At 36.2% G+C, this 27,973-nt stretch overlaps 1 protein-coding gene across 2 annotated transcripts; it reads left to right on the top strand.

Annotated features, from left to right (window-relative positions):
- The first annotated feature begins 187 nt into the window (after positions 1-187).
- LOC145672147 (uncharacterized) lies at positions 188-27,332 on the top strand. Of its 2 annotated transcripts, XM_081741472.1 has the most exons (3): positions 188-586; positions 7,134-7,229; positions 25,507-27,331. In XM_081741472.1, the coding sequence occupies exons 1-3, from the start codon at positions 500-502 to the stop codon at positions 27,028-27,030; spliced, it is 1,707 nt and encodes a 568-aa protein (XP_081597598.1). In that variant the 5' UTR covers positions 188-499; the 3' UTR covers positions 27,031-27,331. The 2 variants fall into 2 exon arrangements, with proteins under 2 accessions (XP_081597598.1, XP_081597599.1); XM_081741473.1 differs by lacking the exons at positions 188-586; positions 7,134-7,229 and adding an exon at positions 18,047-18,449 and having other exon boundaries at positions 25,507-27,332.
- Positions 27,333-27,973: the final 641 nt, after the last annotated feature.

The raw sequence follows: 27,973 nt of genomic DNA, 5'->3' as shown, positions 1-27,973 counted from the left end.
TCCATTACGGTCTTTAAAAAAAAAGCGCTAACCATTAGCTCACGGAGGCACAAGGTCAAAAGGTTTGAGAATCTTTCCGTTGCAATAGAATATATTTTGAAGCATTATTCAATGAATTTAGGTGTTGTTTGAATGCAGCAGTTGGCAATACTGCCACTCAGCTGGTTGAGCGAGACAGCGCTAGAGAGCTTTCATTCTAACCGCGGCAGTTTTGCACCGGTGACTGCGGAAGGAGGTGGGTGAGTCGTGTGGCGATCACATTCCGGAAGAAAGCCCGAACGAACGAAAACGTAGCGAGGTTTTTACCTCAGCTCTTCGTTTCGGAATTCTGTCCCCGCCCCTCTTCCTCCCATGACTCAAGTGACCACTTTTTCTTTTTTTGTTCTTTTATTTAAATCATGCTAATAGCACTTTGAACATTATTTTGAGTGAACTTTTTTTTTTTCTTGTTTTGTTTTGTGGTTTTGGGATTTCCCAGCAGTGAGTGCAGACGACACCAATGTGTACTACGTCGTCCCCGATCATGGCTTCGGACAGCAATAACACTACTACTCCAACACACAGAAAACCATGTGAAAATAGACGGGTAAGTGTTAATAATAGTTCCATGTATATTTTGAAGAAATCAAGAATTTGTATTCTCTGTTTTCTCTGTTAGTCACATGTTGTCAGTAAATAAATTTGCAGCCAGTGCCGCTCATTGTTATTTGATTTTTCAGTACGAAGAGTATATGAGACAGGGACCTACAGTTTAAGGAAGAATTCGGGTTACCGTAGTGAGTTCAAATTTCAAATGTCAATGCTTTTCACCCGGACTACGTGCAGTGAAAGATTGGAGCGCTAGTCACTAGACCAGCCGGGGCTGCTGGTGCTGCCAAGGGCGCCGATTTCTCTGTAAATTTCGAGCGGGGGGGGGGGGGCATTCAGATGCGGAAGGCATATGTATGAGGATTTTATGACAAATTGCATTCAAATTATGCCAAATATTGTATATTCATAAATACAATGCGGGGGCCCACATGAACTTTGGGAAGGGGGGGGGCTCTCGGCCCCCCAGATCGGCGCCCTTGAGTGCTGCGTATTCAATATGCTATATATATATATATATATATATATATATATATATATATATATATATATATATATATATATATATATATATATATAACTTTATTTTCAGTTATTCAGATTTCAGTAAAAGTTTCGCATTTTGTTGTGTGCGGTTCTGGATTCGAAACTAACTTTATGTCCCATGCTTATGCCGGCTAGGGTGATAATGAGAAACGAATGAAATGGTGGAATGAAGAAAGTGGCAGGAAACTGGAGAATCCCGACAAAACCCACGCCCACGGTGTTTGTCCACCACAAAACTCACTGGGATCGAACCAAAGACCTCATGCACTACAGGTCGTTTAATATGAGCCACCGCGACCGCGGTTCTGCATTGGATTCCAATGTAGAAGCCAATTATATTATGACTGGGAACAGGGGCGGATCCAGGGGGTGCGATCGGGTCGATCGCCCCCCCAGAAGAGGAAACTCTTATTTTATATATATAAATAAAACCCATCCTAAAGTTTGGAGCCCTTAAAAGTAGCAGTATGACAACCCCCCCCAGAAGTCGGTCCTGGGTCCGCCCCTGACTGGGAACCGATATGCTGACTGGACAACACGTTAATTAAAGCATTTGGGCTGTTCACTTCCCTCCGTGGTTTATAAGAGGTTTGGCAGGTAGTTTCGTGTACTAGCAGTAGTCAATGGGAGGACATAGCGTTTAACATGAGTAAGTAGGGAGAAACTAATACCCTTAGGATAAGTAGGATATGAACTCTGAGTCTCTTGAAGGAAGAATATTTACAGAAATGATAGCTATCTTATCTCTAAGAAGGATTCATATTAGCGCGAGTGAAAATTATTGAATTCCTCAAAGACACAGGCTTTCTATTCGCGTGGTTCTGGATTCGAATATCAGATTCAAACCTAACAACTGGTTTGGGCCCCGTGTCATACATCCTTGGTGCTGAAAGACGTGCAAGACCAATCAATTAGTGTTATTTTAATTACTGCACCCGTAGTATCAAGAACGAAACGCCTGACGGAAGTATGTTGGAAAATGGAATACGCATTACAATAAAATTGAAATGGTAGCGGTATATGTAGTTTGTTTGAAATGTCTTTTTTTTGGGGGGGAGGGGGGTTATGCCCCGACGGAGACGGATGATTATGATTATGGAATAATAGTGTACTGAGAATGGGGGAGGAAACTGGAGAACCCTGAGAAAACCTGCGGACATTATGCTGTCCTCCACAGACATAGATGACCTGGGATCGAACGAAGCACGGATCCTTAGAACCAAGCACTCTATAATTAAGCTTGGTTCTAAGCCTCCCCTCTCATGCTTTGCACCGTGATTACAGGTTCATATAATTTGGTTCAAGTAAGAATTTTATCTACCCAAAGTCATTACCAACGGACCACCAAGGCCTACCATTACAATGGGAAAAGTTTAGACCAGCGTTTCCCAACCTTTTTCAACTTGCGGCACACTACAGGTGTAACTTGAATTCTCGCGGCACACCCATATATATATATATATATATATATATATATATATATATATATATATATATATCATTACCGTGGTATTTTAATGTGATTACTTATTTCCTTCTTACAGAGAAGAAAGCTCGATCACTGATTTTCCCCCGTGCTAAATCATTATACTTATTTTTCATTCTAATTTTAAAATAGAAAACAATAGCAATGAAATATAGGACTCGGGTTTTTAAAAATCCATTTTCTCTTTCGAAAACTGTATCTAACCTCTAACTAAAAGGGAAGATCACTAAATAACGAACAAATAAACAAATCTCCTATACTTTTAAAACACAAATGTAGGTAATTTGTATGCATGCTTGCTTTGTTGAATTTATTGAATGATATGTTAAAATTTCAAGTTACGAAATAGTCTGCAACAATAAAGAAGTAATAATGGTCATGACAATAATAAATACGTTTTTCAACATTAAAAATGTACAGAAAAGTAACACAGTATGAAATTTAAAATTGTAGATTTATAGTAGAGGTTCATAGTAATGTGAAATATAAATATACATTTTCCCCTGTCTTGCAATTTGGTTCGTATAGATTTAATAATTTGTTTCGATTTTTTCGCGGCACACCAGCGGCCCATTCGCGGCACACCAGTGTGCCGCGGCACACCGGTTGGGAAACGCTGGTTTAGACAGTAGCATAGAGTAGTATCGCATCTGTAATTCTCAAGTTTTATTTATTATTTAGTGTATTTTATGCAATACTTAGTATATTTGATAGATTACGATTACGTATTATTCGTATCAAAGATTAAGGCTGAGTTTCTATTTGTGCAATTCATCCTATTCTCATGTCCCCCCACCCCCCTTGAAGATTTACCAGAGAAAGAAGGCTGCAATGGAAAGAAAAATAACCCAACTTGTACATTAAAAACTTGGTTACTCGAAAATGAATTCTGTAGTCATGCATATTTAAAACGAGTGGAACAATTTAACCAGTAGCTTCAAGACCAAGGAGAGCAGGGGCGTCATTTCAGACTTCGCTTGGAAGGGGGGGGGGGAGAAGAGCACCGACGACATAAGACTTTCATGTTTTGTACTAGTATATTAGTATACAATTGATTAAAGTATATGTGTTCCTCAAACTCTTGGGGGGGGGGTCAATTTCCCCCACCTAAATGACGCCCCTGAAGGAGAGGTCTTTCGTTGTGGCTAGTATACTAAGTGCTCTTCCGTTCAGATTAAAAATAGCCCAGCGTATATGATTCTTACATTTTTAATACATTAAATAGTATTATTCAATTAGCATGTAACCATTCGAAAGGTCAAGGCTGAGAGAGCAACCCCCACCCCAAAATTCCGACTTTCCTGTAAATTTAGTCTAATTTTATGGGTTATGTTACAGTGACGGATCCAAGGAGGGGGGGCAATCGTTCTCCCCAGGAGACGAAACTTTCTTATTTTATATATAAATAAAATCTATCCCAGAGTTTGGAGCTCTTAAAAGTAGCTCTAAGTAGCAGTATTACAATCCACCGTCCCCCAAGAAGTCCATCCTGGATCCGCCGTGGTTATAAATTTTGATATAATTTATCCTCATATTAGATTGGGATCCACCCTGAAATAAATTCCTACGTACGTGCCAGAGAGCTCTGGAGAAGGCACTATTAGAAGTCATTGAGCTTCAAAATTCCTATGAAGTGCATATAGGCTGTGGAGGCATATGTGGGAATGACACATTATGTGCTACCTTATTACAGAATTTCCTTAGTCACTACTCTCCCTTTGTGAAGTAATATATTTTACCCGTAAAAATTCCATTTTATGCTGGGCCGTTCTTAATCTGTACCTGTTGTTTGTATCCGTTCAATGTGTCTAATACTCAGATTTTGCTTTATAAGGTATCGGAAAGTTAGGTAAATAACTCGATTCTCGTTGTCAGATAGACGACAGTTTTTAGTTGGGTAATTTGTGGTTACTACACTTGTCTTTCATCGCCCCACTTATTCATGCCAGATGGGGGCGCGGTGGCTCAGTGGTAGAGCGTTCCCCTCCGGTGCTTGGGGTCCCTGGTTCGAACCCAGATCGCGCCGTGTGTACTTTGTGGTGGACAAACACCGTGCTCGTGGGGTTTTCTCGGGGTTCTCCCGTTTCCTCCCACTTTCATCATTCCCCCATTTCATTCATTTCTCATCATTACAGCCTCCTCTAGCCTAACCGGCATAACCGTGGGACGTAAAGCTTAAAGATGTCGTTTTATTTTTTTTTATTCATGTCAGCACTGAAAATTGTGTGGTTCTACTAGCAGCTTCTAGCCTCGAATCGGAGGATCAGGGAAGCTAGCATTTTTTTTAAAAGATTATTATTACTATTACTATTATAATTTTCGTCATTCACCGAAGAATAACAAGCACAATCACTCGTATTTGATAAAACAAGTTTACAACTGCTAGTTATACGTCGTACAGTACAGTACTGTGTTTCTCAAACTTTTTCTCACATAGGGATCACTTTTATTAGTCAGCATGCTGTACAGATACTCTTTACTCCTGAGAAAGGAAATGTATCATTCAAAAATTAAAGAAAAGAAAAAAAAAAAAGTAATATATCACGTTAATGAAATGACATCTTTTGAGTTTAAAGGTTCCACGGACGGTTATGCCTGTTACGCTAAGGAACACAATGATTAAAGCAAGTGAGTAATGATGGAAGAATTGGTGGGAGGAAATGGGAGTACACTGAGAAAACTCACAGACAACATGTCCACCACAAACTTACTTCGTCGGGGATCGAACCAGGGTCCCCACGCACCAAGGTAAGCGCTCTACCAGTGAGCCGACGTGGCCCCCTTTATATCACAATAATATTTATATTGACTTGTAATTTTATATTTTTTTTATTATTTCTTTTCGTAGTAAGTGATGTTTTGAACACACATTAGGTCCGACTTTTATTAAATAAAAGCGACTCTAGATTTGTTTTTTTTTTATTCAGAACATAATCTTTTTTGATGATTTTCCCAATTATCAGGATTATGTTCAGAATTCTTAAATCCGGATAATTGGTGCTACACTGTAAATATACTGAACCGAGGGAGTTAATTTTTCTACAATTAACTATGTTTAAAATTTCACGAATTAAAATGTTAGAACTGTTCTTACAATTATCCTTCCTTGTAATGCAACTTTCAAACGGTGCTACAAACATCTGGCGACGTTATGAGTCCACCTATGAAAAAAAAAAAAAAAAAAAAAAAAAAAAAAAAAAAAAAAAAAAGGAGAGGAACATATTCCTCAAAACTAGATTACGAGTAATTAACTGGCCATCGTCAAGTCAGACAACAAATGGGGCCGCGGTGGCTCAGTGGTAGAGCGTTCAGCTCTGGTGGTTGGGGTCCCGGGTTCGGTCCCAGCCCGCGCCAAGTAGACTTTGTGCTGGACAAACACCGTGTGCGTGGGTTTTCTCGGGGTTCTTCCGTTTCCTCCCACTTTCTTCATTTAATTCATCACTCATCATCACCGTCTCCTTTAGTCTAACCGGCATAATCGTGGCACATAAAACTCAGATTTCATTTCATTTCAAGTCAGACAACATGCCTCTTGGGAGTTTCGGGATTCATACTTAGGTTTGCTCCTCCTTGTTTTCGTAGCCTGATGAAGCCAAGTGGATATTTGGTGAAACTACCACGTTAACAGTTTTTACAATAAAAGTTTTGCTTTGCTCAGTGAGTAGTTTAAATCAATTTTAAGTCTATAAAAAGCAAAGCTTGAACCTTGGAAATCATTATTAATACTTGTTACCAAAATTCAGTGTGGAATTTCTCATAAGTATGCCAAATATGACTTAACATCAATGGAATGTAGTGAAAAATATAAGATTGTTTTGTTACTGCATACGTCATTATCCTCTAATCCATATTAGGACAAAGAACATCCTCACCTCTGGTGCGAGAGGCCCTTGATTCGATACCCGACCACGTGATTTTGTGATAGTGGATAACAGTTTCTCGGTGGGTCTCTTCGAATCTCTCTCCATTTCCTCCAGCATTCTCATTTTATCGATTGTTTCACAATCATTCACTTAATACTATAATAATCGTCCCATTTATCCTAAAAGGTATAATCGAGGGACGTAAAAGTACAGCTCACAGATGACGAGAAGAATCCTAAAACGGGGGTAGCGGGGAAAGATCGACACGGTCAAGTCCATTTTCAGTTTTTGAGGTGTGGTCTATACTTAGATGTCGTCTGCCCCTCCGGGTAAAGTTATATGTCTGCTATTCCGTGGTGTCATTTCAAACCCCCGAGCGAAAAGTGGGCGAGCCCATACCTACGTCACACTACTTTTGCTAGGGTTCTTCTCGTCATCTGTGAGCTGTACAAATTTAATTTCCGTTCATTTTACCACACGAAAGGTTTGAAAAATCCTGAAGGCGAGATTAGTCGGAAACTATTTTCATTGTTACCGTACAAAAAGCTAATACATTTAATAATATGATTTTAATATCTTGTGTTATATTTGTCTCAATAATAGTCAAATTAACATGAAATAATTTTTCCTATTCTTCTGTTCCTTTACAGAGCAACAAGCCGATCATGGAGAAAAGACGAAGAGCACGAATCAACAACTGCTTGAACGAACTGAAGAATCTCATTTTGGACGCCTTGAAAAAAGACGTAAGTTTCAATATTTGCCTATCTCTTTTGGAGAGCATTAGCACTTAAAAGGGGGGGAGGGGAGGGAAGAGAGCGGAATAAAGAATAACAGCTGAGAAAGACGCTAAAAAAATCACCAACGGAAGAAACTTCTTACACGTTTTCCCGATTTGGTTGAGTCAATTTCTTTTTTGGTTACGAGGGTTGTATATGGGTTGACAAGTCAATTTGTTTGTTTCACATTCTGTTAACACAGAAAGTTGTATCTCAGAAGGGGTGGGATGGGATTGGGGAAGAAAGAAAAAAAGTTATAATCACTTCCGGAAGTGAGGATTGAACACCCTTGCAGTATTCCCCACTTCTTACCCTATGGTAATGTACACTCATGTTCAAAATGGTTGTCGCATATGTAGCGGCCGACCTGAGGCGCCTTCGGGCCGACCTAATTTTTTTCTTTTCTTACTGTTATTAAATTCATAATTACTATTTAAAAACCTTTTAATTGCTTTATTGCCATGTAATTATTGCAGGTATTGGTCAATGTTAAATTTCTCTCTTTATATTTTGTTCTTTCTGTGGAATAACTAAGCCAGACGAATACTTAAAGTTAGCTATTGTCTCGTAAGAGGAAACTCATATCTTTTTCTCCCCTCTTTGCATCTTGAGAAACAGATCTGAATTGGTAACCTATAACCTTCGATTCGCTGCACGTGCAAGGGAGTATCTAACCCTTGTGTATTATCTGAGAGTCTGATGTTATTTTCTGAATACTCTCATTGTCCTCTGTTTAAGCCCAGATGTTCTCAAAAACATGGTAGACGTATAATTAACATTTTGGCGCCGAAGTTGACACTTCGAAAATACTAAATATGTCTATTTTGACACCGTATAAAATAAGTGTCTTGGGAACACTTGTATTTTTGGTATCATTGTGAAACGATTAAGAAACCTGTAAAATCTGGATAAAGCTTGATTTTCTTTGTAATATCAAATTAACCTTTGACTTTTAATTTGGATATTATGTACCAGATGACGCTAAAGCCTTATACTGTTTGTAATAACGCGCATGCGTGACTATTCTAGTTAACACCCTAAATAGTCGTTTAGATTATCAATACCCAATCTAAACGTAAAGACTAATTTCATTGCACACGAGTATCCGCCCTTTTTGGGAAGATACCACCCTACTATACTCCCACGTACGTAACGTGTGAATAAACTCCCTGAATACAAAATAGCTGTACAAGCTGTTCTCAGGGGGAAATCATTGTGTGTCTACGAGGCACGAGCTTCGTGCTCGTCGCCGGGGGCTCCGGCCCACTCTTCGGGCTCAGGCTTCTGTCCTTCGCCCGCCGGACTTGCGTTTCTTCTCTGACTTTGTTAGAGTCATAGAGAGAAGAACTTAGTGCATTACCAGAGTGTGTTATTACACTGTGTTAGTGGAGAACTCCGTCATCTCCGTTCTCCTACCAAGGACCATCTCTGTTTTCATTTCGTGTGTGCAATACAGCAAGAACTTTGTTACTGTGCTGAACGTTGTTTCTAGTAAGTTTACTACTACTACTTGCAGGCAGTCGTAATTCAATCTCTTCATTGAACTGCCCTTGTTTCTCTTTTATCATTGGTCATATTCTGACCCCTCTCAAGTTTCACGCATACGCCACTAGACTTGTGCGTCATCTAAAATTATCTCTGATGTATAACAACTTATTGCTTAACAACTCTTCTGCGCTGTACAAAAGCAACTTACAATAAAACTCATACTATTCTAACTCGGCGTTCCAGTTATTTAAAACGCCTATCTAAAGTTTTCAAAGTACGACCTCACCTACTCATATTCTCTCAGAAAGTACCTCCGAAGAAGCCGTTCGTCGAAGTCATTATTATCACATCTCTTTCGTTCTCTGGTTCCTACGTGAACCACTACACCAGTCACGCCTGTTGAGGACCGAACTCTTTATCTTCTGTAGTTGAGTGAACCATCACCCTTCTGTGTGTGTTCTGCGACTCCAGTACTATTCCTGCATTCGCCGTGAGAATTCCGATTGGAGAAAGAACTTCACTCTCCGTAGGGAGTGGAAGCATCTTGTTGGTTTTACCGCTCGAACCAATACAGACATCTTCTGGGAATTCTTGGTCGCAACGAACATCTTGTTACCACGCTAAGCTCAACTGGACTTATACAGGACTCGACGATATCTCCAGAGGCCACTTGGAACTCTTTCATCTGTGTAGGTGTTCAATTGCGAGGTGAGTGATTTAAGTTGTTTTAGTGATCTTAATTGTGCATCTTGATTCCTCGCATCGACTCAGAATCACGTCTACTTCTTTGCACCCAATATCCGATTTCAGTGTTTGTGAAAAGTGATTCTACAACTAAGGTTGTTAGCGATAACTATCTCTTCCATTTTATTGTTTTATCGATTAAATTGTTATTAGGCTAAATTATTTTAGTATAGCCAAGCCTGACCTTGTCTTGTGAAGTTTATGTATTTGAGGTCCATTAAGTGTGTTAATAATCCTGCCTCCATTGCATTAGCTTTATTTTTAATTCATTGTTGTATAATACGTGCCTAATTATTAAGTTGTCGTCCCGCTACAAATATTTATTTCTTTGCACGAGTCCTAGTGTATATTATTTTGGTGTGCTAATTAATCTCGTTGTTATGTGGGCTTCACGTTAACTAGTGACCCCTTTGGAGCCGCCACTGCCCTAAAGTGCTGGCAATTACCTGCGGGACATTCACGGATCAAGGCTCCCTTATAATCTCGTAAACTCGTGCTTAAGCTTTGTAATTAATTATTGTCATACCTAGGCACTCATCCTGTTCTCTCTCTCTTCCTATCAAATCACCTTGCCGACAGCCTTGTTAGTCGGACATTGTTTGAACAGGACGGACCTCCTCCCTACCGTACTAATAAATTGCCGAGCCCCATAGACTGCTCAGCTCCATTACATTTTTAATGTCAGGCAACCCTCTAAGTCAGAGATATTCTTGAGACCTTTCGTGGTCCTTTATTAATTATTCTGTTAGTTTGATTTCGGCTACCTTTGGTAGAGATATTGTCGCTAATAATCTCTTTTTATGTTCGTGACCTGTGGTGGGACTCCCTCACCAGTGGCCGCAAAAGTTCTGATCGCCTCCTGCCACCGGCCCCGACATAAATTTGGTGTTTCAGCAGTGAGATTCGATCATTAGCTCGTCATCTAATAATGTGTTAATTGATATTGATTATAGAATCCTATGTTGCTTTTGTAAATGACAAAGCAGGAGTTATTTATATTATTACTTTCATTTGTGTTAAGTAGTTTGCTTAGGGTCACATTTTATATTCTAGATGAGTAACGTATAATTTAATGTTTAAATTGTGTTAATTGAAATGACAGGTTTCCTATTACGTTGCTCGAAATTTAAATCTAAAAGTAAACATTTTGTGTTAATGTGTTGCGTTGGGCAAATGCCCCCTTCTACCCTGAAAGCTTAACTATCATTTTGCTTGTTCTAGAGAAGTCAATGAGGGAAGGAAAAAGAAACAGTCCATATATCAAAAGAATAGTTCGTTCCTTTTTCTTCAACACAGAGAGAAAACATCTGTTCTCTGTTAGTTTCCCCAGCTGGGCAAAACAAAACAAAAAGAAAAAGAAAAAGAAAGAGCGAGAAAAAGGAAGTGTGTTGGTTAGCATTCCTGGGTTGTGTACTGCCTTAGTATTCAAAAAACTGTAGGGAAAAATATCAACACAATACCTTGAGAAGGTTTATGGCGCCAAATACGAAACGGATACTTTCTTCTTCACCTATCGAGATGAAAGCTATTCCGTTCTGTATTCAAAGCTTCTCAACGTATTCTGAGTTCGATTCTTGCAATGGATTTTCGCGAGATTCATTTCAAGAATCATCAGTCGCAAGGCTGGTGTAGGAACTCCAAGTATTCAAATTCTGCTTGTGTAATTAATGAACAAGTCAGTCAAAACAAACATCATTGAAATTTTGAAATTTATTTTGAAATTTTCATTCTGTGAGTCCTTATACTCACGCGTTGTTAGTTCTTTGATTGTGGGTAAATTCTTGATCTTTCCCCGACTGGCTTCTCAGCGTTAGTGGTAAATTAAATATTATGTTAGGTGCTAAAGAGATTCCTTACACGAATTGTGCGAACTAAAGCCTTAATATGTTTCGTTTCTCAGTAAAAGTTCATAATGAGATTCATTATTGTGATTTTGAAGTTTCAAATTATTTTAAAAATCTTCTTGGAGGCCAATTTAATTTTATTGTTTATGAATGGACGTGCTTTTTGTTAATTATGAGAGAATTAAGTATACCAAGATTGAAAGTTTAAAAAGGCAATAAATTCAGTTTAGTAATTTGTTTTAAGTAGAGACCATTCTTAATAAGTTGTTGTAATATTAAGCCTAACTCGTTATTTTATTATTTTAAGTCGTGTTTGAATAAAGACAACACTAATGTGGGACACCCCTGAAGTATAGTACCCTGTATTCTAAGACCGCGAAGTCCCTTGTATTTTGATTGAATGATAAGAGCGTAAATTATTAGGATATGCGTTATTGCTTTTGAAGTCCATGGCATCAAAGTTTTGTAATTTGAATAAAGCTCTTGTAAATTTTAATTGCCAGTGTAAGGCTGTTTTATTAAGGAAGAAATACGTGAACTTAATGTAGTAGAAAGACTAATCCTAACAATTCCGTTTGTGCTTACTATTGTTATTAATTAAGGAGACGTTTAAATAATTTATTAGTAGACATTATTAATCAATGAATCTTTTCTTATTCATTATGTTAGAAGTTGAATTATCTATAAATTTATTACTTTCCGGTCACGATAAATTCGACCGTAGTCATTGTGTTAATAATTTCATTTGTTCAGGACGTAAAACCGTGCTCTGTAGTATTGTTATTAATTTTGCTATTCCTTGCCGAGCGCTAATGCCTCGAGTTGTGTAATTATTTTGTAAATTTTAGCGAGCTATTTAATTTTGGGACGTGTCGTTGGGAGACACCCTGTCGGAAAATATTGAGACAGTGATCATACCTCTCCCTTGTTCCATTAGTAATTCATGGAGTCTAGATTAGGTTAGGATGTGTCAATTCCCTTTCCTAAAAAGAGTACCAATTCCATCAAACGTGATAATTAACTATAATTATCAGCCCCAAAGCGTACATTGGTCGTTCAGAGAATTGCCACCTGTTTCTATCGCTTGTATTAGCTGAGAATCGTGCAATCTCTGATGTTTATACTCCGTTGAATCGATCTTATTGTACCAATTCCATCAAACGTGATAATTAACTACAATTATCAGCCCCAAAGCGTAAATTGGTCGTTTCAGAGAATTGCCGCTTGTTTCTATCGCTTGTATTAGCTGAGAATCGCGCAATCTCTAATGTTGATCTTCTGTTATATCGACCTTATTGTATAATGGTGCGTCCGCGTAATTGTAAGGATGTTAAGCCGGATCTTTGAGAAGGCTTACCCCCTTAAAGGTACGGGACCCTCCTATTACATCCCAGGTCGCTATGGACCCCCTAGGTCCCGCAGCTGTTTATTATCGTTCAGTTTACTAACGAACGACCAGAGAATGTTTGGTTCTTTCGGAAGGAAGCCCAGTGTTTCGTTCGAAAGACACCCTATGGTGTTAAAGTTTTAACTATGTGCTTTTCGAGATGGTAATGATATGTATGGAAGCTAATGTTGTATTTAAATGGTCATAAATATTCTTGCTCGCGAGTGCCTAATCTAATCAAAGGTGCGTTTGTGTAGACCTAATCCTTTTGAGCACTCTTGCTCCCTAATGAGACCAAGCACGAGTCCTTAAGAAAATCTAAGGTTGTCCGAAGAGATAATTAAATTCGCTTGTCCAATGTATCAAGTATTGTTATGTTTTCTAGCTTCCGCGTAAATTAGTGATGTTATAATATCATGAGTAAAGAAATGCTTTTGCAAGTCCAGGAATCGAGTTATTTTCTAGAATAAAATTCTTATCGGGCCTAAATGTCAAATACAGCCGCCCTGTTTAGTAAATAAGTGCATTATTGATCATTTTGTAATTGCATATAAACTCTTTCTTGTCTCCTATTTGAAATGATAAATCGTTCTTTTGTGCGTATAGATATCCCAAAAGGTCTCTAAAATGTAAATACGCGGTTAAATTCCTCAAAGTTAAAGTTATGAATAAACGCGAAGTAAATGTAAGTCCCAGGGTCATATGAGTTAATATTAGATAATAGGCTAAAAGTAATCTTTATTATACCTCTCTTGCCTCCTGCCGTCCGAGTGCCAACTTAATTTGTATCTAAGAGTCGACATCATGTCTCCTGTAAGGAATTCTCGTTGAATTGTATTAATTGTTCTTAAATGTATTTAAGTAATTATAGTCTATTCCCGTTCGATTGTATTTCTATAAGGTTGTGGCACATTCTATTTTTATCATTTGGATATATTGATTATTGTATTTACCAGGAATAGACATTTTAAGCTGTAATTCTAATAATATTCTAACGTGAATATACATTATAATAAATATGATAATGGCATTTGATATATTATGCGTTATAATGCCTATGATAATTGATATCTACTATATGTTATAATTAATATGAATTTTTGGTGAATATCCAGGTTGAAATTAAGACCTACCAATTGAATGATATCAATATTTTACTGTAAAAGGTAGTTGTTATCATAGTAAGGCAACAAGATAATTGCCTGAAGTTATATTTAAATTCATTGTTAATTTCTAAACGTCAGTACTTCAGTTATATTGGTTCCTTTGTTAATAAAATGACGTAAAAGCGAAGTACCTCTGTGCGAAGAGTACAATTAAATATATGTTGATTTAAAATTCTATATTGTAACTCTACCTCTCTTATCGATTAACTATTTGTGGTAGTTCATTTTATAAATTGAGACGATTTATTTGATTAAGTTTATTAAGCGTCTGTTCAACTGCGTTGATTAATTATTTGTGGTAGTTCATTCTATAAATTGAGACGATTTATTTGATTAAGTTTATTAAGCGTCTGTTCAACTGCGTTGATTAATTATTTGTGGTAGTTCATTCTATAAATTGAGATGATTTATTTGATTGATTTTTATTAAGCGTCTGTTCAACTGCGTTGATTAATTATTTGTGGTAGTTCATTCTATAAATTGAGATGATTTATTTGATTGATTTTTGTTAAGCGTCTGTTCAACTGCGTGACAATAGTCACTAAACAATAATATTGAACCACGCGTTAATTGGCATATTGTTAAATGAAAATGTTGAAAGTCTAGACAATAATTGATCTTGTATATTGGTCGTTTGCGCCATATTGTAATTTAGGTATTTTTTAGACGTAACTATAAAATTGCCATTTAGTTTATGAACACCCGGTATTGAGTCGTGTTCCATATAAATGCTATTTAAAAAGGGTTCATTTTGAAACATTCATACGCTGTCCCGTACTGAATTCTAATTGTTTAAGGGATGAATGTTATAAAGTGATTAAAAAATATATATATATATATATATATATGTTCTAGTTATCCCTTTCGCGCTAAAAGAAATCAGCCTTCATTTCATTCGAAAGATTGTATGAAAACATAGAAATTCTTCTTTTGGCCGTTCTCTGTTTAAAAGAAAAACCAGACCCTTACCAGACAGGGCTGTAGTATAATTTCTTTTTCTTCACACCACCCTGACCTCAGCGTGGAGTGTAGTAGCAAAAAAAAAAAAGAATAGAAAACATCTGAGCGTCAATTCCCAACTACCCTCCGGTAGTGGATAACCTTCGACCTCAGGGAGTCCCAGTAACCCAATTTTGGTAAAGACTAGAAGAGCATAAAAACAAACTGGCTCCCTTTCTTATCGTGTAACTAATGGTTTGTTTTGACAATTTTGGAGTAAGTGATAAAGTGTAAATTTTTAATTAATGTATCAGAAAACAAAACGTAGAGAAAAAGAAAATTTACATATAGTAATAATAATAATAAAAAAAAAATGAATTAAATACTTCATTAACTAATGTAGTTATACTCTGTATACGGTAGTCTTGCGATTCTATGTAGTGTTTATAATCTCTAGAATTTTTAGGTAGTTGATTCTTGTACTTCTAATAATATAGAAGTCATTCAAATCTTTTGTTAAATTTAGTAATTCTATATATATACCTAGTGGAAATTTCGTTTAGGAAATGTGCAGTTCCTTGAATGTCTAGAGAGGTCAAGAATACAACTATCGTTAATGATTGCAAATTAGTAACAAAAAAAAAATGCGTGTAAATATTTGCTATCTATATATACTTCCTTTGTAGTTATAATTGATTTGTAAAGCATAATTGCATGTTACTTGAGTTTAATATCTAACTATATTATTTTAGTATGGGTCATCCATCTCCTTTACATATAGGTATATCCTTTGTATATATAGGAACTCGTATTATAATAATAATAACTATAAAAACTGAGTAAAAAAAAATATTTTAAATGTGTACTGTACATAATTGAAGTCATTTGTGTTATCCCTCGCTATAGTGTTTTAATAGGTATAGTGTATTTATACGAAATCAGGTTGTATTGGCCTTGTTAGTCTTTGTATATTTTTATAGACAAAGCTTAGTTTTGTAAATATGTAGGAACAAATCGTACCAACTAGGGAACTCTTTGTATTATACGTATATAACCACTGGTAGAGCCATGTAGTAATTTCTTAAATTTGTGAGTCACTCACAATCGAGATTTTATATCTAAATAATTGGTAGTCTAATGATAACTTTGTTTATTAACGTAGTTTAATAATGATTTTGGGTTCTCATATTTAATTCTAGTTATAGAGGTATATATATAAACATTTCTTTAACTTTTTAATTGTTTGGGTATGACCTAGGTATTAGACCTTTAGATAATCGTATATCTTCTTATATACAAAAAAAAATATATATATATACTTAAGCTATTTTGGGATTCTAGTGAATACTTCGGTACTACTGATATAATTACTTTTGTGTCATATTATTTTATTATGGTGTTACCTAATGCTATATAATTATTTCAATGGGTTTTTACTTTATGGATTTAAGTACTTCGATTATTTAGCTATAATTGTGTATAAAATAATATTCGCTGGTATAAGCAACAAAAATGTTTTACCTTTATGAACTTTACTTAAAGAATTAGTAAGTGTTGCCAACTAGGACTAAGAAATTTTAATTGAATATATCTATGTATGAGTATTAAGCAGTGTTGCCAATCCTAAAGATTAAAAAGTGTTGCCAACTCTAAAGTTTAAAAACAATATTGCCACTTAATATTTTTTTTTCAAAAAAAAAATTTAAGCCCAAGTAGTCAAAAAAAAAATATTCCTCAGTTCCCTCGTCTATTTTTTTTTTATTTTACGCGGGAGGACTGTAGCGGCCGACCTGAGGCGCCTTCGGGCCGACCTAATTTTTTTCTTTTCTTACTGTTATTAAATTCATAATTACTATTTAAAAACCTTTTAATTGCTTTATTGCCATGTAATTATTGCAGGTATTGGTCAATGTTAAATTTCTCTCTTTATATTTTGTTCTTTCTGTGGAATAACTAAGCCAGACGAATACTTAAAGTTAGCTATTGTCTCGTAAGAGGAAACTCATATCTTTTTCTCCCCTCTTTGCATCTTGAGAAACAGATCTGAATTGGTAACCTATAACCTTCGATTCGCTGCACGTGCAAGGGAGTATCTAACCCTTGTGTATTATCTGAGAGTCTGATGTTATTTTCTGAATACTCTCATTGTCCTCTGTTTAAGCCCAGATGTTCTCAAAAACATGGTAGACGTATAATTAACATTTTGGCGCCGAAGTTGACACTTCGAAAATACTAAATATGTCTATTTTGACACCGTATAAAATAAGTGTCTTGGGAACACTTGTATTTTTGGTATCATTGTGAAACGATTAAGAAACCTGTAAAATCTGGATAAAGCTTGATTTTCTTTGTAATATCAAATTAACCTTTGACTTTTAATTTGGATATTATGTACCAGATGACGCTAAAGCCTTATACTGTTTGTAATAACGCGCATGCGTGACTATTCTAGTTAACACCCTAAATAGTCGTTTAGATTATCAATACCCAATCTAAACGTAAAGACTAATTTCATTGCACACGAGTATCCGCCCTTTTTGGGAAGATACCACCCTACTATACTCCCACGTACGTAACGTGTGAATAAACTCCCTGAATACAAAATAGCTGTACAAGCTGTTCTCAGGGGGAAATCATTGTGTGTCTACGAGGCACGAGCTTCGTGCTCGTCGCCGGGGGCTCCGGCCCACTCTTCGGGCTCAGGCTTCTGTCCTTCGCCCGCCGGACTTGCGTTTCTTCTCTGACTTTGTTAGAGTCATAGAGAGAAGAACTTAGTGCATTACCAGAGTGTGTTATTACACTGTGTTAGTGGAGAACTCCGTCATCTCCGTTCTCCTACCAAGGACCATCTCTGTTTTCATTTCGTGTGTGCAATACAGCAAGAACTTTGTTACTGTGCTGAACGTTGTTTCTAGTAAGTTTACTACTACTACTTGCAGGCAGTCGTAATTCAATCTCTTCATTGAACTGCCCTTGTTTCTCTTTTATCATTGGTCATATTCTGACCCCTCTCAAGTTTCACGCATACGCCACTAGACTTGTGCGTCATCTAAAATTATCTCTGATGTATAACAACTTATTGCTTAACAACTCTTCTGCGCTGTACAAAAGCAACTTACAATAAAACTCATACTATTCTAACTCGGCGTTCCAGTTATTTAAAACGCCTATCTAAAGTTTTCAAAGTACGACCTCACCTACTCATATTCTCTCAGAAAGTACCTCCGAAGAAGCCGTTCGTCGAAGTCATTATTATCACATCTCTTTCGTTCTCTGGTTCCTACGTGAACCACTACACCAGTCACGCCTGTTGAGGACCGAACTCTTTATCTTCTGTAGTTGAGTGAACCATCACCCTTCTGTGTGTGTTCTGCGACTCCAGTACTATTCCTGCATTCGCCGTGAGAATTCCGATTGGAGAAAGAACTTCACTCTCCGTAGGGAGTGGAAGCATCTTGTTGGTTTTACCGCTCGAACCAATACAGACATCTTCTGGGAATTCTTGGTCGCAACGAACATCTTGTTACCACGCTAAGCTCAACTGGACTTATACAGGACTCGACGATATCTCCAGAGGCCACTTGGAACTCTTTCATCTGTGTAGGTGTTCAATTGCGAGGTGAGTGATTTAAGTTGTTTTAGTGATCTTAATTGTGCATCTTGATTCCTCGCATCGACTCAGAATCACGTCTACTTCTTTGCACCCAATATCCGATTTCAGTGTTTGTGAAAAGTGATTCTACAACTAAGGTTGTTAGCGATAACTATCTCTTCCATTTTATTGTTTTATCGATTAAATTGTTATTAGGCTAAATTATTTTAGTATAGCCAAGCCTGACCTTGTCTTGTGAAGTTTATGTATTTGAGGTCCATTAAGTGTGTTAATAATCCTGCCTCCATTGCATTAGCTTTATTTTTAATTCATTGTTGTATAATACGTGCCTAATTATTAAGTTGTCGTCCCGCTACAAATATTTATTTCTTTGCACGAGTCCTAGTGTATATTATTTTGGTGTGCTAATTAATCTCGTTGTTATGTGGGCTTCACGTTAACTAGTGACCCCTTTGGAGCCGCCACTGCCCTAAAGTGCTGGCAATTACCTGCGGGACATTCACGGATCAAGGCTCCCTTATAATCTCGTAAACTCGTGCTTAAGCTTTGTAATTAATTATTGTCATACCTAGGCACTCATCCTGTTCTCTCTCTCTTCCTATCAAATCACCTTGCCGACAGCCTTGTTAGTCGGACATTGTTTGAACAGGACGGACCTCCTCCCTACCGTACTAATAAATTGCCGAGCCCCATAGACTGCTCAGCTCCATTACATTTTTAATGTCAGGCAACCCTCTAAGTCAGAGATATTCTTGAGACCTTTCGTGGTCCTTTATTAATTATTCTGTTAGTTTGATTTCGGCTACCTTTGGTAGAGATATTGTCGCTAATAATCTCTTTTTATGTTCGTGACCTGTGGTGGGACTCCCTCACCAGTGGCCGCAAAAGTTCTGATCGCCTCCTGCCACCGGCCCCGACACATATCTATAACTATCTTTTTGTAAGAATATAATTTGATAATGGTTTTGCAGGGTACTTTTAATACTGATACTCAGTGTATAATCGGAAAATGTATATTTGTGGCAAATTTCATAGGAAAAGAATAATAAATACGAAAACCAGAATAAGTGAAACAAAATGTTGCTAAATGGACAAGAAAGTTTTATTTTTGTTTTATTGTTCTTATTTACTGCTCTTTTGACATGAAATTTGCCACATACATGTCTTTGCCGATTATACACATACTAACATTATAAGAAATACCGGGCGAATTCGTTATCAAATTATATACCTACAACAACATATTTATAGACATGCGACAATAATTTTAGACATTAGTGTACGTATATGTTTCTGGATTTAGCTGCTAAAGACGATTCTTTGATAAATTAAACCGTATCTGTTTTTGATAACATTCCATAAACTGCGTGGTATTAGTTTTCTTCTTCTTCTTCTTCTTCTATTATTATTATTATTATTATTATTATTATTATTATTATTATTATTATTATTATTATTATTATTATTATTATTATTATTATTATGGTCATTCGAAGTCACTATTCTGTTAGTTTCAAATCTTGCCTCTTAAATTTTACACATTTACATTCTAACGCATAGAGCTCCAAAATATTGCACATACAAATAAAACCGATGACAATGGAATATTTTCACACAATTTTCGCCGTAGATTGTTGTTTTACTTTAAAATTAATTGGGGACGCGGTGGCTCATTGGTAGAGCGTTCACCTCTGGTGCAGATCGTCCTGGGTTCGATCCCAGTTCGCACCAAGTGAGCTTTTTGGTGGACAAACACCGTTTGTATGACTTTTCTCGGTGTTCTCCCGTTTCCTCTCACTTTCTTCATTCCGCCATTTCATTCAGTTCTCATCACTGTCTACTTTAGCTTAGCCGGCACCATCGTGGGACGTAAACTTAAAGATTTTATTTTTCGTTGATTGATTAGAGTTCACCTCTGGTGCATAGGGTCCTGGGTTCGATTCTAAATCGCACCAAGTGAGTTTTGGTGGTGGACGAATACTGTGGGCATGGGTTTTGTCGGACTTCTCCCGTTTCTTCCCACAATTTTATTCATTTCTCATAATCACCGTCTCCTTTAGCCTCCATAACCATGCGGCGTAAAACTTAAGAAAGATTTTGTTTCCTTTTTTAAATTTTTGATTGATTGAAATGTAAACAAACAATAAAGCGTTTATTTGAAATTACAAATCCTAAAACTATAATTGCAAATTTATTCAACAAACTGGACATGTCTTAGCATTTAATTTGAATGTCAAACTGTAGGAAGTTATATTAAAAAAAAAAAAATAAAAATAAAAAATAAAAAAAAAATCATTGCTTATAAATTATGGTAAGAATAGGGAACAGGCGTACTTAATCATTTCTACATAATCTAAGCAAAACTTCTTTCATTCTTCAAATAGAATTCAGTACTGAAAAAAGAGAGTAAAAGAAATTCAGTAGTACATTGTGTTGTGGTTGTAATTCTCTGCTTTTCATCTTCACAAAAATAATGCCCAGTCTTTCTCATAAGAAATAAAAGAAACAAACAAACTGAAGAAACAAATGAATATCGAATAGATAAATACAGTTGGAACAGATTTATGAATTTGTGCACCTGCTTTTCTGCTACCTGTGTACACCTACCTGCCACGCGAAAAAGAACTGATCGAAGTGGCTTCCAGTGGTTTGTGTTCAATGTTGCCAGACATTTAAAGTCAAATACTTGTACGAGAAACGATTATTTAATAATAATAAAACTCATGAATAACATTGCTTCGTCCTTGCGAGCGGGGTAGATGTCTGAAATGAATATTTTACGCATGTAAGTTGTGTATCGTGCGGTTTTCAATGACAGATAATGTTGGGGACGATTTAACAGGAAGAATATTTAGTGGTTGGAGTTTGAATCTCAAGATGGATGTGGCAGTGGCAGTCACGTAACAGGACAAGATAACTGGAAAGTGAATACTATTCACTCTTTCCAAAATTAAAAATCCAACCAGAAATATGTACTAACTGCTGTATATAAGAACATTGCTGAAAATCTTCACTTACATGCTACATAAATTTACAAGTTGCTAATTTTATAATGTTAGAACAAACCGTGGTGTCTCTTGAGGGATGTCAAATCGGTAAAAATTACAACTTTATTCCTACAAGTTAAGGGAATAAACCTTATCCTAATGTTCTAGTTTTTGTATACAAAGATTAGAACATTAGTTATGGTTTATTTCCTTATGTCTACGCCGAGCAAACAATAGTTTATTGTTTTGCGCATTTAATTAAACAGCTAATGAATTACTGAAAACAATAACAATTTATTTTGCATCTGGAATTTTGGACTGTATAAATTTGTGTAGTTGCTGGAATTGATATGTATTAGAATAAGAAAATCCAATACACAAACACTGAAGATCCCGCACACGAGGCCTTTGCAGGAATGCACAACACAACACTGACAAAAAATGCGGGAGGCGGCCTAACGGTATTTTTGAAAAGAAAGACAAGAGACCGCCAGAGTAAGATACTACAAATATAAACCATATTGACCTGCAGAGACATCTCTACAGCAAAACTGACACTACATAAAACATATATTTTGTTCCAAGTTTTGGAAATGCTGCCAATAGGCTCAAACACTGAAAAAACATAAGCCTCCTTTTTCTTCTTAATTTTATGAAACCATTATAGGGCAGAATGGCCCGAACACCTTAATATATTCTAGTTTCTGTACGTAAAGACTAGAACATTGGGTAAGATTTATTTCCTTAATATATTCTAGTTTCTGAATGTAAAAATTAGAACATTAGGTAAGGTTTATTTTCTTAGCTTGTAGGGATAAAAAATTTAATTTTTACCCATATGACTTTGAAGAACTCCACTATAAGAACAAACCAATTTTCCTTTAGTCTGCCATAGTTGTTCTCATTTCCGCTTTCAAGCAGAAGTGCCATTTGAGATATTGCGCGCGAGGAGGGAAGGGGGAGGAATTTTCCAGCGATGTAAATGAGGCTTCATCTTTTTGATTTAGTACGTTTATATTACCGTATTATTTATTAAAACAAATACTGTGTATATGAAACTCGAGGTGTTCCCATGCCTCCTAAATAACTTCCCAGCTTCCAATGTACAATAATAAGAAACGAAAAATTATTATTACACAAGAAGTGTTAATACCTGGCAACGCTGGGTATGTTATTTAAAAGGGCACGTCTGGACTTGCATGGTCAGTAGTTTCGAATTTCTTCTAAATTAAAACACACATTGCTATTGCATTTTCTTCTTACTTTAGTATTTTTTTTTCTTTCTAGTTCGTTTGCTTTTGTTGATAACAAAAAATTTAAGAAGAGATAACTCATGGAAATATGCTATTATTTTGCTTCTTTTGTTATGATGGCGTTAAGAAGCGGTTGCCGTTTGTAAGCAGTTTACCTAGGGCAGTTCATTTATCATGTTCTTATTATTTTTTCTACTTTCTATTTAAAAAAAAAAAAAAACGAGATTCAGTTGAGTCAAACTTAAATTAGGGAAGAGAAAAATAAAAAAAATAGATAAAAAAAAAAAAAAAGAAAATTGTAGTTACGGTTTGGAAAGGCCAACTGCTTGTGCGATGCGAATATCGATTATTTGCGATCGTACGTGCTGCGAATTTTGAGAAAGACCAAACTAGTTACGCTATGTGTGTATGTGTGTGTGATGATTTATACAGTACACGTATGTGTGTGTATATATATTTTTTTTAGTACTATTTCTTCTGGGGATCTTAATTTGTGAAGCTCATGTCCCGCCTTTTCAACCCCCTTCCCCAAAGGAGAAAAACAGCAAATGATTAATTATCACACATCATACATTCTCTCGAGAACTGTCTTACTATTCCTTTTGTCTTTCCCCCTCTCTATATACTTGTCATAGTTCTTTGTGTAGGCTACATAATGAATGAAAGTGCTAAGACAGTTCTCGTAAACGATATATATAACTTTTCCAATTACTTTGTGAAAAAGGAAGTTTCAAGAATTAGCTTCTCAATCTGTTTTTATTTGCGTGATTATATACCAAAAAAATCTTTTTGATATCATCTATTCATATTAATCAAACGTCATACATATTATAGAGGTGTATTTGTACAGACACTTTTATTATATTTATGTAATCAAAAATAATTTGCTTGCTGCCTCATTATAGTTTTTTTTTGTTTTGTTTTGGCTCCTGTGACTATTTTTTAAGATGTTCTAATCGCCTTTTCGCTTTATAATTAAGTAGAGAATTGTTATTATTTGTACGGTATTATTATTATTATTATTATTATTATTATTATTATTATTATTATTATTATTATTATTATTATTATTATTATTATTATTATTATTATTTAAGTGCTGTCGAAACCAGGACCACGATAGGCAGTGCTGCCAATATTTTCATTTAATTTTGATGGAGCACCGAAGAAAGAAAAAAAAAAAAACTGATTCTTAGTCTAGAAAATCCGGAGAGTTTCGAAATTTAGCAAGGTTTTGTATCATACACAAGATTGTTTGTACCAAGTTACGTATAGGTGTGTTGCTTAGTTATGACCGATCTCTATAGCTGCAAATAGGCAGAAATCATGTGTGTCCTCCGTCGGCAGGTGCAGGATACAGAAAGCCATGGTTTATATATTTTGATAAACATTATCTGGTTGTTTACCGACGGTTACACACTCTTATTCTTGTGTAGATCTAAATTTTCTTTCTTTGGTTGGAAATAAACATACGGGAAAGATACTGAGTACGTAGCAGCACTAAGAAGATTGTTTTTATACAAAGATAAAGAGTAATGCAACATCTACGCTAACCTAGTTCCAACGTAGTACGACCTCCTCACTAGTCTAGTGACTAGTACTTTGTCTTGGAACTCGTGGTCCCGGGTTCGATTTCTAGTGAAAGAGTGAAAAATTAATCTTACATGATTCATTTTCATTAAATATCAGTCTTCTTCAGCGTAAAGGTCATAATCGTGGGGCGTTAAACGAGAGAAAAAAAAAGAGAGAGAGAGAGAGAGAGAGAGAAAAAGAGAATCATTTTCGAACGTAATACCTACAGAAACTCTGCGTCACATCAGAGCGAGCGAAATTTTGTTTGAGGGGGGATACTTAAGTTTACTTCAAATTTTTGACTGTGAATTTTTTTGAATATGTATTTACTTAAGCAGACAACGTAAAGTTTCCAGGGGAATCTGAAGGAGATAGCACAGGGGACCTACAGCTTAACGTGAGATACAAAGCACATGAGATCTCACTGGGAATCGAACCTGGGTCGCGCGTACGCTAACCATATAGCCACGAGATAGCTCTAATAGATGTACAGGTTACGAATGGAGACTGCTTACTAATAAATTACTAATTAGTGTTAGTTCTTTTCGTAACAAAACAAGGTGACCCATTTCAGGAGCGATCTGTCAAAATATAAAAGAAGAAAAAAAAAAAACATGGGAACTGTAATAAGATTAGCAATTTTCCATTGCGTGTAAACTTAATTGAATTGTTCTCTCTCATACTAGTCCCTAAAAAAGGTTTGACTTAAAGGATGGAGTGGTAGAATTCGATATCCCCAACTCAAGGCTTTACAGATTCGTTTCCTCCGAAGTAAATTAGAATAAAATAAACTTTACTAGGTCTTCAAAAGCTACTGTTGTTAGAAATATTCATAATAACGTAAATTCAAATCTTTTATTCATGCCTATACTATACTTCTTTCGCATTAACAAAATACTTACCTAATTATGCGCTTGGGCATGCGTGCATGGTACATTTTGCCCACAATCACATGTTATCATAATATGTAATCGCATATTCATCATGCTTATGATGCGTATGAATAGAATACAAGAATTTAATTTTTAACGTCCCACGTTATGCCCTTTAGGGTCTGTACCTAGTTCTATTGTGTGAACTTGGCTTGTTTTACCGTACATAAAATATGTGGATTTGTAATTATTTATTATTATTATTATTATTATTATTATTATTATTATTATTATTATTATTATTACTTTTTTGTAATTTTGTGCTTTCAATTTTTTAAAATAAAGATTTAACATTATTTTTATTTTTATCTACTTATAGCCTGCTCGTCATTCCAAGTTGGAAAAGGCCGACATTCTGGAGATGACAGTGAAGCATTTGGAGACGCTCCAGAGACAACAAGTAGCCATGGCAATGGCTGCTGACCCCAGCGTTGTCAACAAATACAAAGCAGGCTTCAGTGAGTGCGCCAATGAAGTCGGAAGGTTCTTAGGACGAGTGGAAGGTTTGGACGTCAAAGTGAAACAGCATCTGTTATCTCATCTTGCCAATTGTATCAATGGCGTTGGGAGCGGAAACGGTGGCTCTACAAACCAAGTGGTCACCTCTGGACATGTAGTAGCAGCTACTCCAGTACAAGTGCATCTTCCAACAGCGACAATAAGTGTTATACCTCAATCAACAGCAAATGGCGGTAGCAACGTAAATGGAGAAATACCGTCCAACGTCTTTCGAGGACTCCAATTGGTGCCAACGCGTCTTCCAAGTGGAGACATTGCTTTTGTTTTCCCTAATGCTCCAACGGGAACTCTTACAGTGCAACAACCCATCACGTCACCAACTGAAACTTCATGTGAAGTGAAGTCTGAACCAACAAGTCCCCGTCCTCAATTCCATCATGTAGTGGACCCAAAAGTTTCAAATTGTGACTCAACATCTGATGTGTCAAGACTTTCTCCACATTCCTTTTCGTCTACGTCATCTCTTGTGAAAGTGATTGATCAACCAATCACAACCTCTTCTGTCATAACTTCTGGAAGCGGTAGTTTACCCTCTGGAACTATTTCCAGTGGCGTAACATCAGTTTTGTGCCATTCTTCGACAGCTATCAAACTTGAACCATCATCATCAACAGTTTCAGGAAATTCTTTAACGTCTTTTGCAACAAATGTTTCGAAAAGTACAACTCCTCCTGCAGTTTCCTCTGCCATGTTAACATACTCGTCTCCAATTAGCATAAGAGGACCAGCAATTACCACTTCTCCAGTGACTTTACAGCCACCATCAGAATTAACAACCTTACCAGCTGGAATAACTTACAAAATTACTAATCAAGAGAAACAACTGAAAAGAGCTGAAGTTATTGTCCCAACAACGTCAATGCCAGCCTTAAAACCATTCGAAACAGTGAATGAAGTGACAAGTACAAACAATACCACAGTATCCAACGTTAGCAGCAGTTCTTACATAGCTGATAAAGATAAAATGACAACCCTCGCTGCAAGAACTGCTGTTGTTGCCCCAGTTTCTGTTATCCCTCCCCCGTCAACATTATCACCAATTTACGTTGAAACAGCATCATCAACGGAAGAGAAGTTATCTTGCGGACTAGATCTGAGAATTAACCAAACATCAAAACAACAACATTCTGTAGTGTATGGTGGAGGATCCTCAAAATTGGTCTTCAGTGACTTAAAACCAACAGCAACTGTGATACCAAATATGGTATCAGTGTCATCGTCAGCGGGAAGCGAGTTTCACATGGAGCACCAATTCAACAACAATAGACTTGTGAAACCGGAAAAAAGTGATGACAGTGATATTAATATGTGGCGGCCTTGGTGACAGTGTTGCAACATTTCTGTTCTTAAGTTAGCAGTACTTAATAATAATACTCTGTGATCTCATTATTCGAAAATAAAACAAAGTGCCAATAAGGGATTAAAGATACCTGTATAATAAAATTATATATTAGCTGATATTTCTTTATTATAATATTTTACATATATAAATAACTAAAAAAGATTTTCACTTAATCTGTCATCTGTGATCGACTTTATACAATTTGTAAATAATTTTAAAAAGTCTATTTTTGTACTCTATAAAAGGGAGAAAATTCAAATATATATATATTTTAAGTTTAAATGATAATTCATGCGGTTTTCTTTCTTGATGTTTATTTATATATATTTATACTATGAGTATTGTATATCTGTGATTATTTATATTTTATAAAGTTCTGATTATACGAGGAGCAGTCAAATAGTTCCCGGAATTTCATTATAGCTCTTTATTACCAAAATATAAGTAGGGCCTACACATTTACTTAATCGCGTTTCAAAGTAGCCATCTTCGGAACATGACACTTGCTTTACCGCTCTTGCGATTGCTGGAAACGCCACGGAAGGCCTCTTTTGGTGTCTTCCGAAGTTCAGCAGTCGCGTTGATTTTGATATCTTCTAGTGACGAAACGGGTACCGATGCTGCTTTCCTTAAAGCATTGCCACCGAAAACTGACTTTAAAAGGCCTCATCCCGGCGAAATTAAAATACCGCTAATTTTACAGTAATTATGTGATATCTTCCTTCAAATAGATAAAAGATAATCGAAATGTGGAACAAGAGCGTTCTAGACAATATTATTTTTGCGTGAGGTACGGTACCGTTATCGCAAGTCACCTAATGGTTTTCCGTTTTCAGCCGTTTAGAAACGCGAAAATAAATGCCGATTTCTCAAAAGGGCTCGAAATCAAAAGCAGATAAGTGAGTCGTGATAACGGTATCTTATG

This window comes from Thermobia domestica, chromosome 15, assembly GCF_964235325.1.
Source record: "Thermobia domestica chromosome 15, izTheDome1.hap1.1, whole genome shotgun sequence".
Classification (NCBI taxonomy): Eukaryota; Metazoa; Arthropoda; class Insecta; order Zygentoma; family Lepismatidae; genus Thermobia; species Thermobia domestica.
This window is presented reverse-complemented; position numbering and strand designations above follow the sequence as displayed.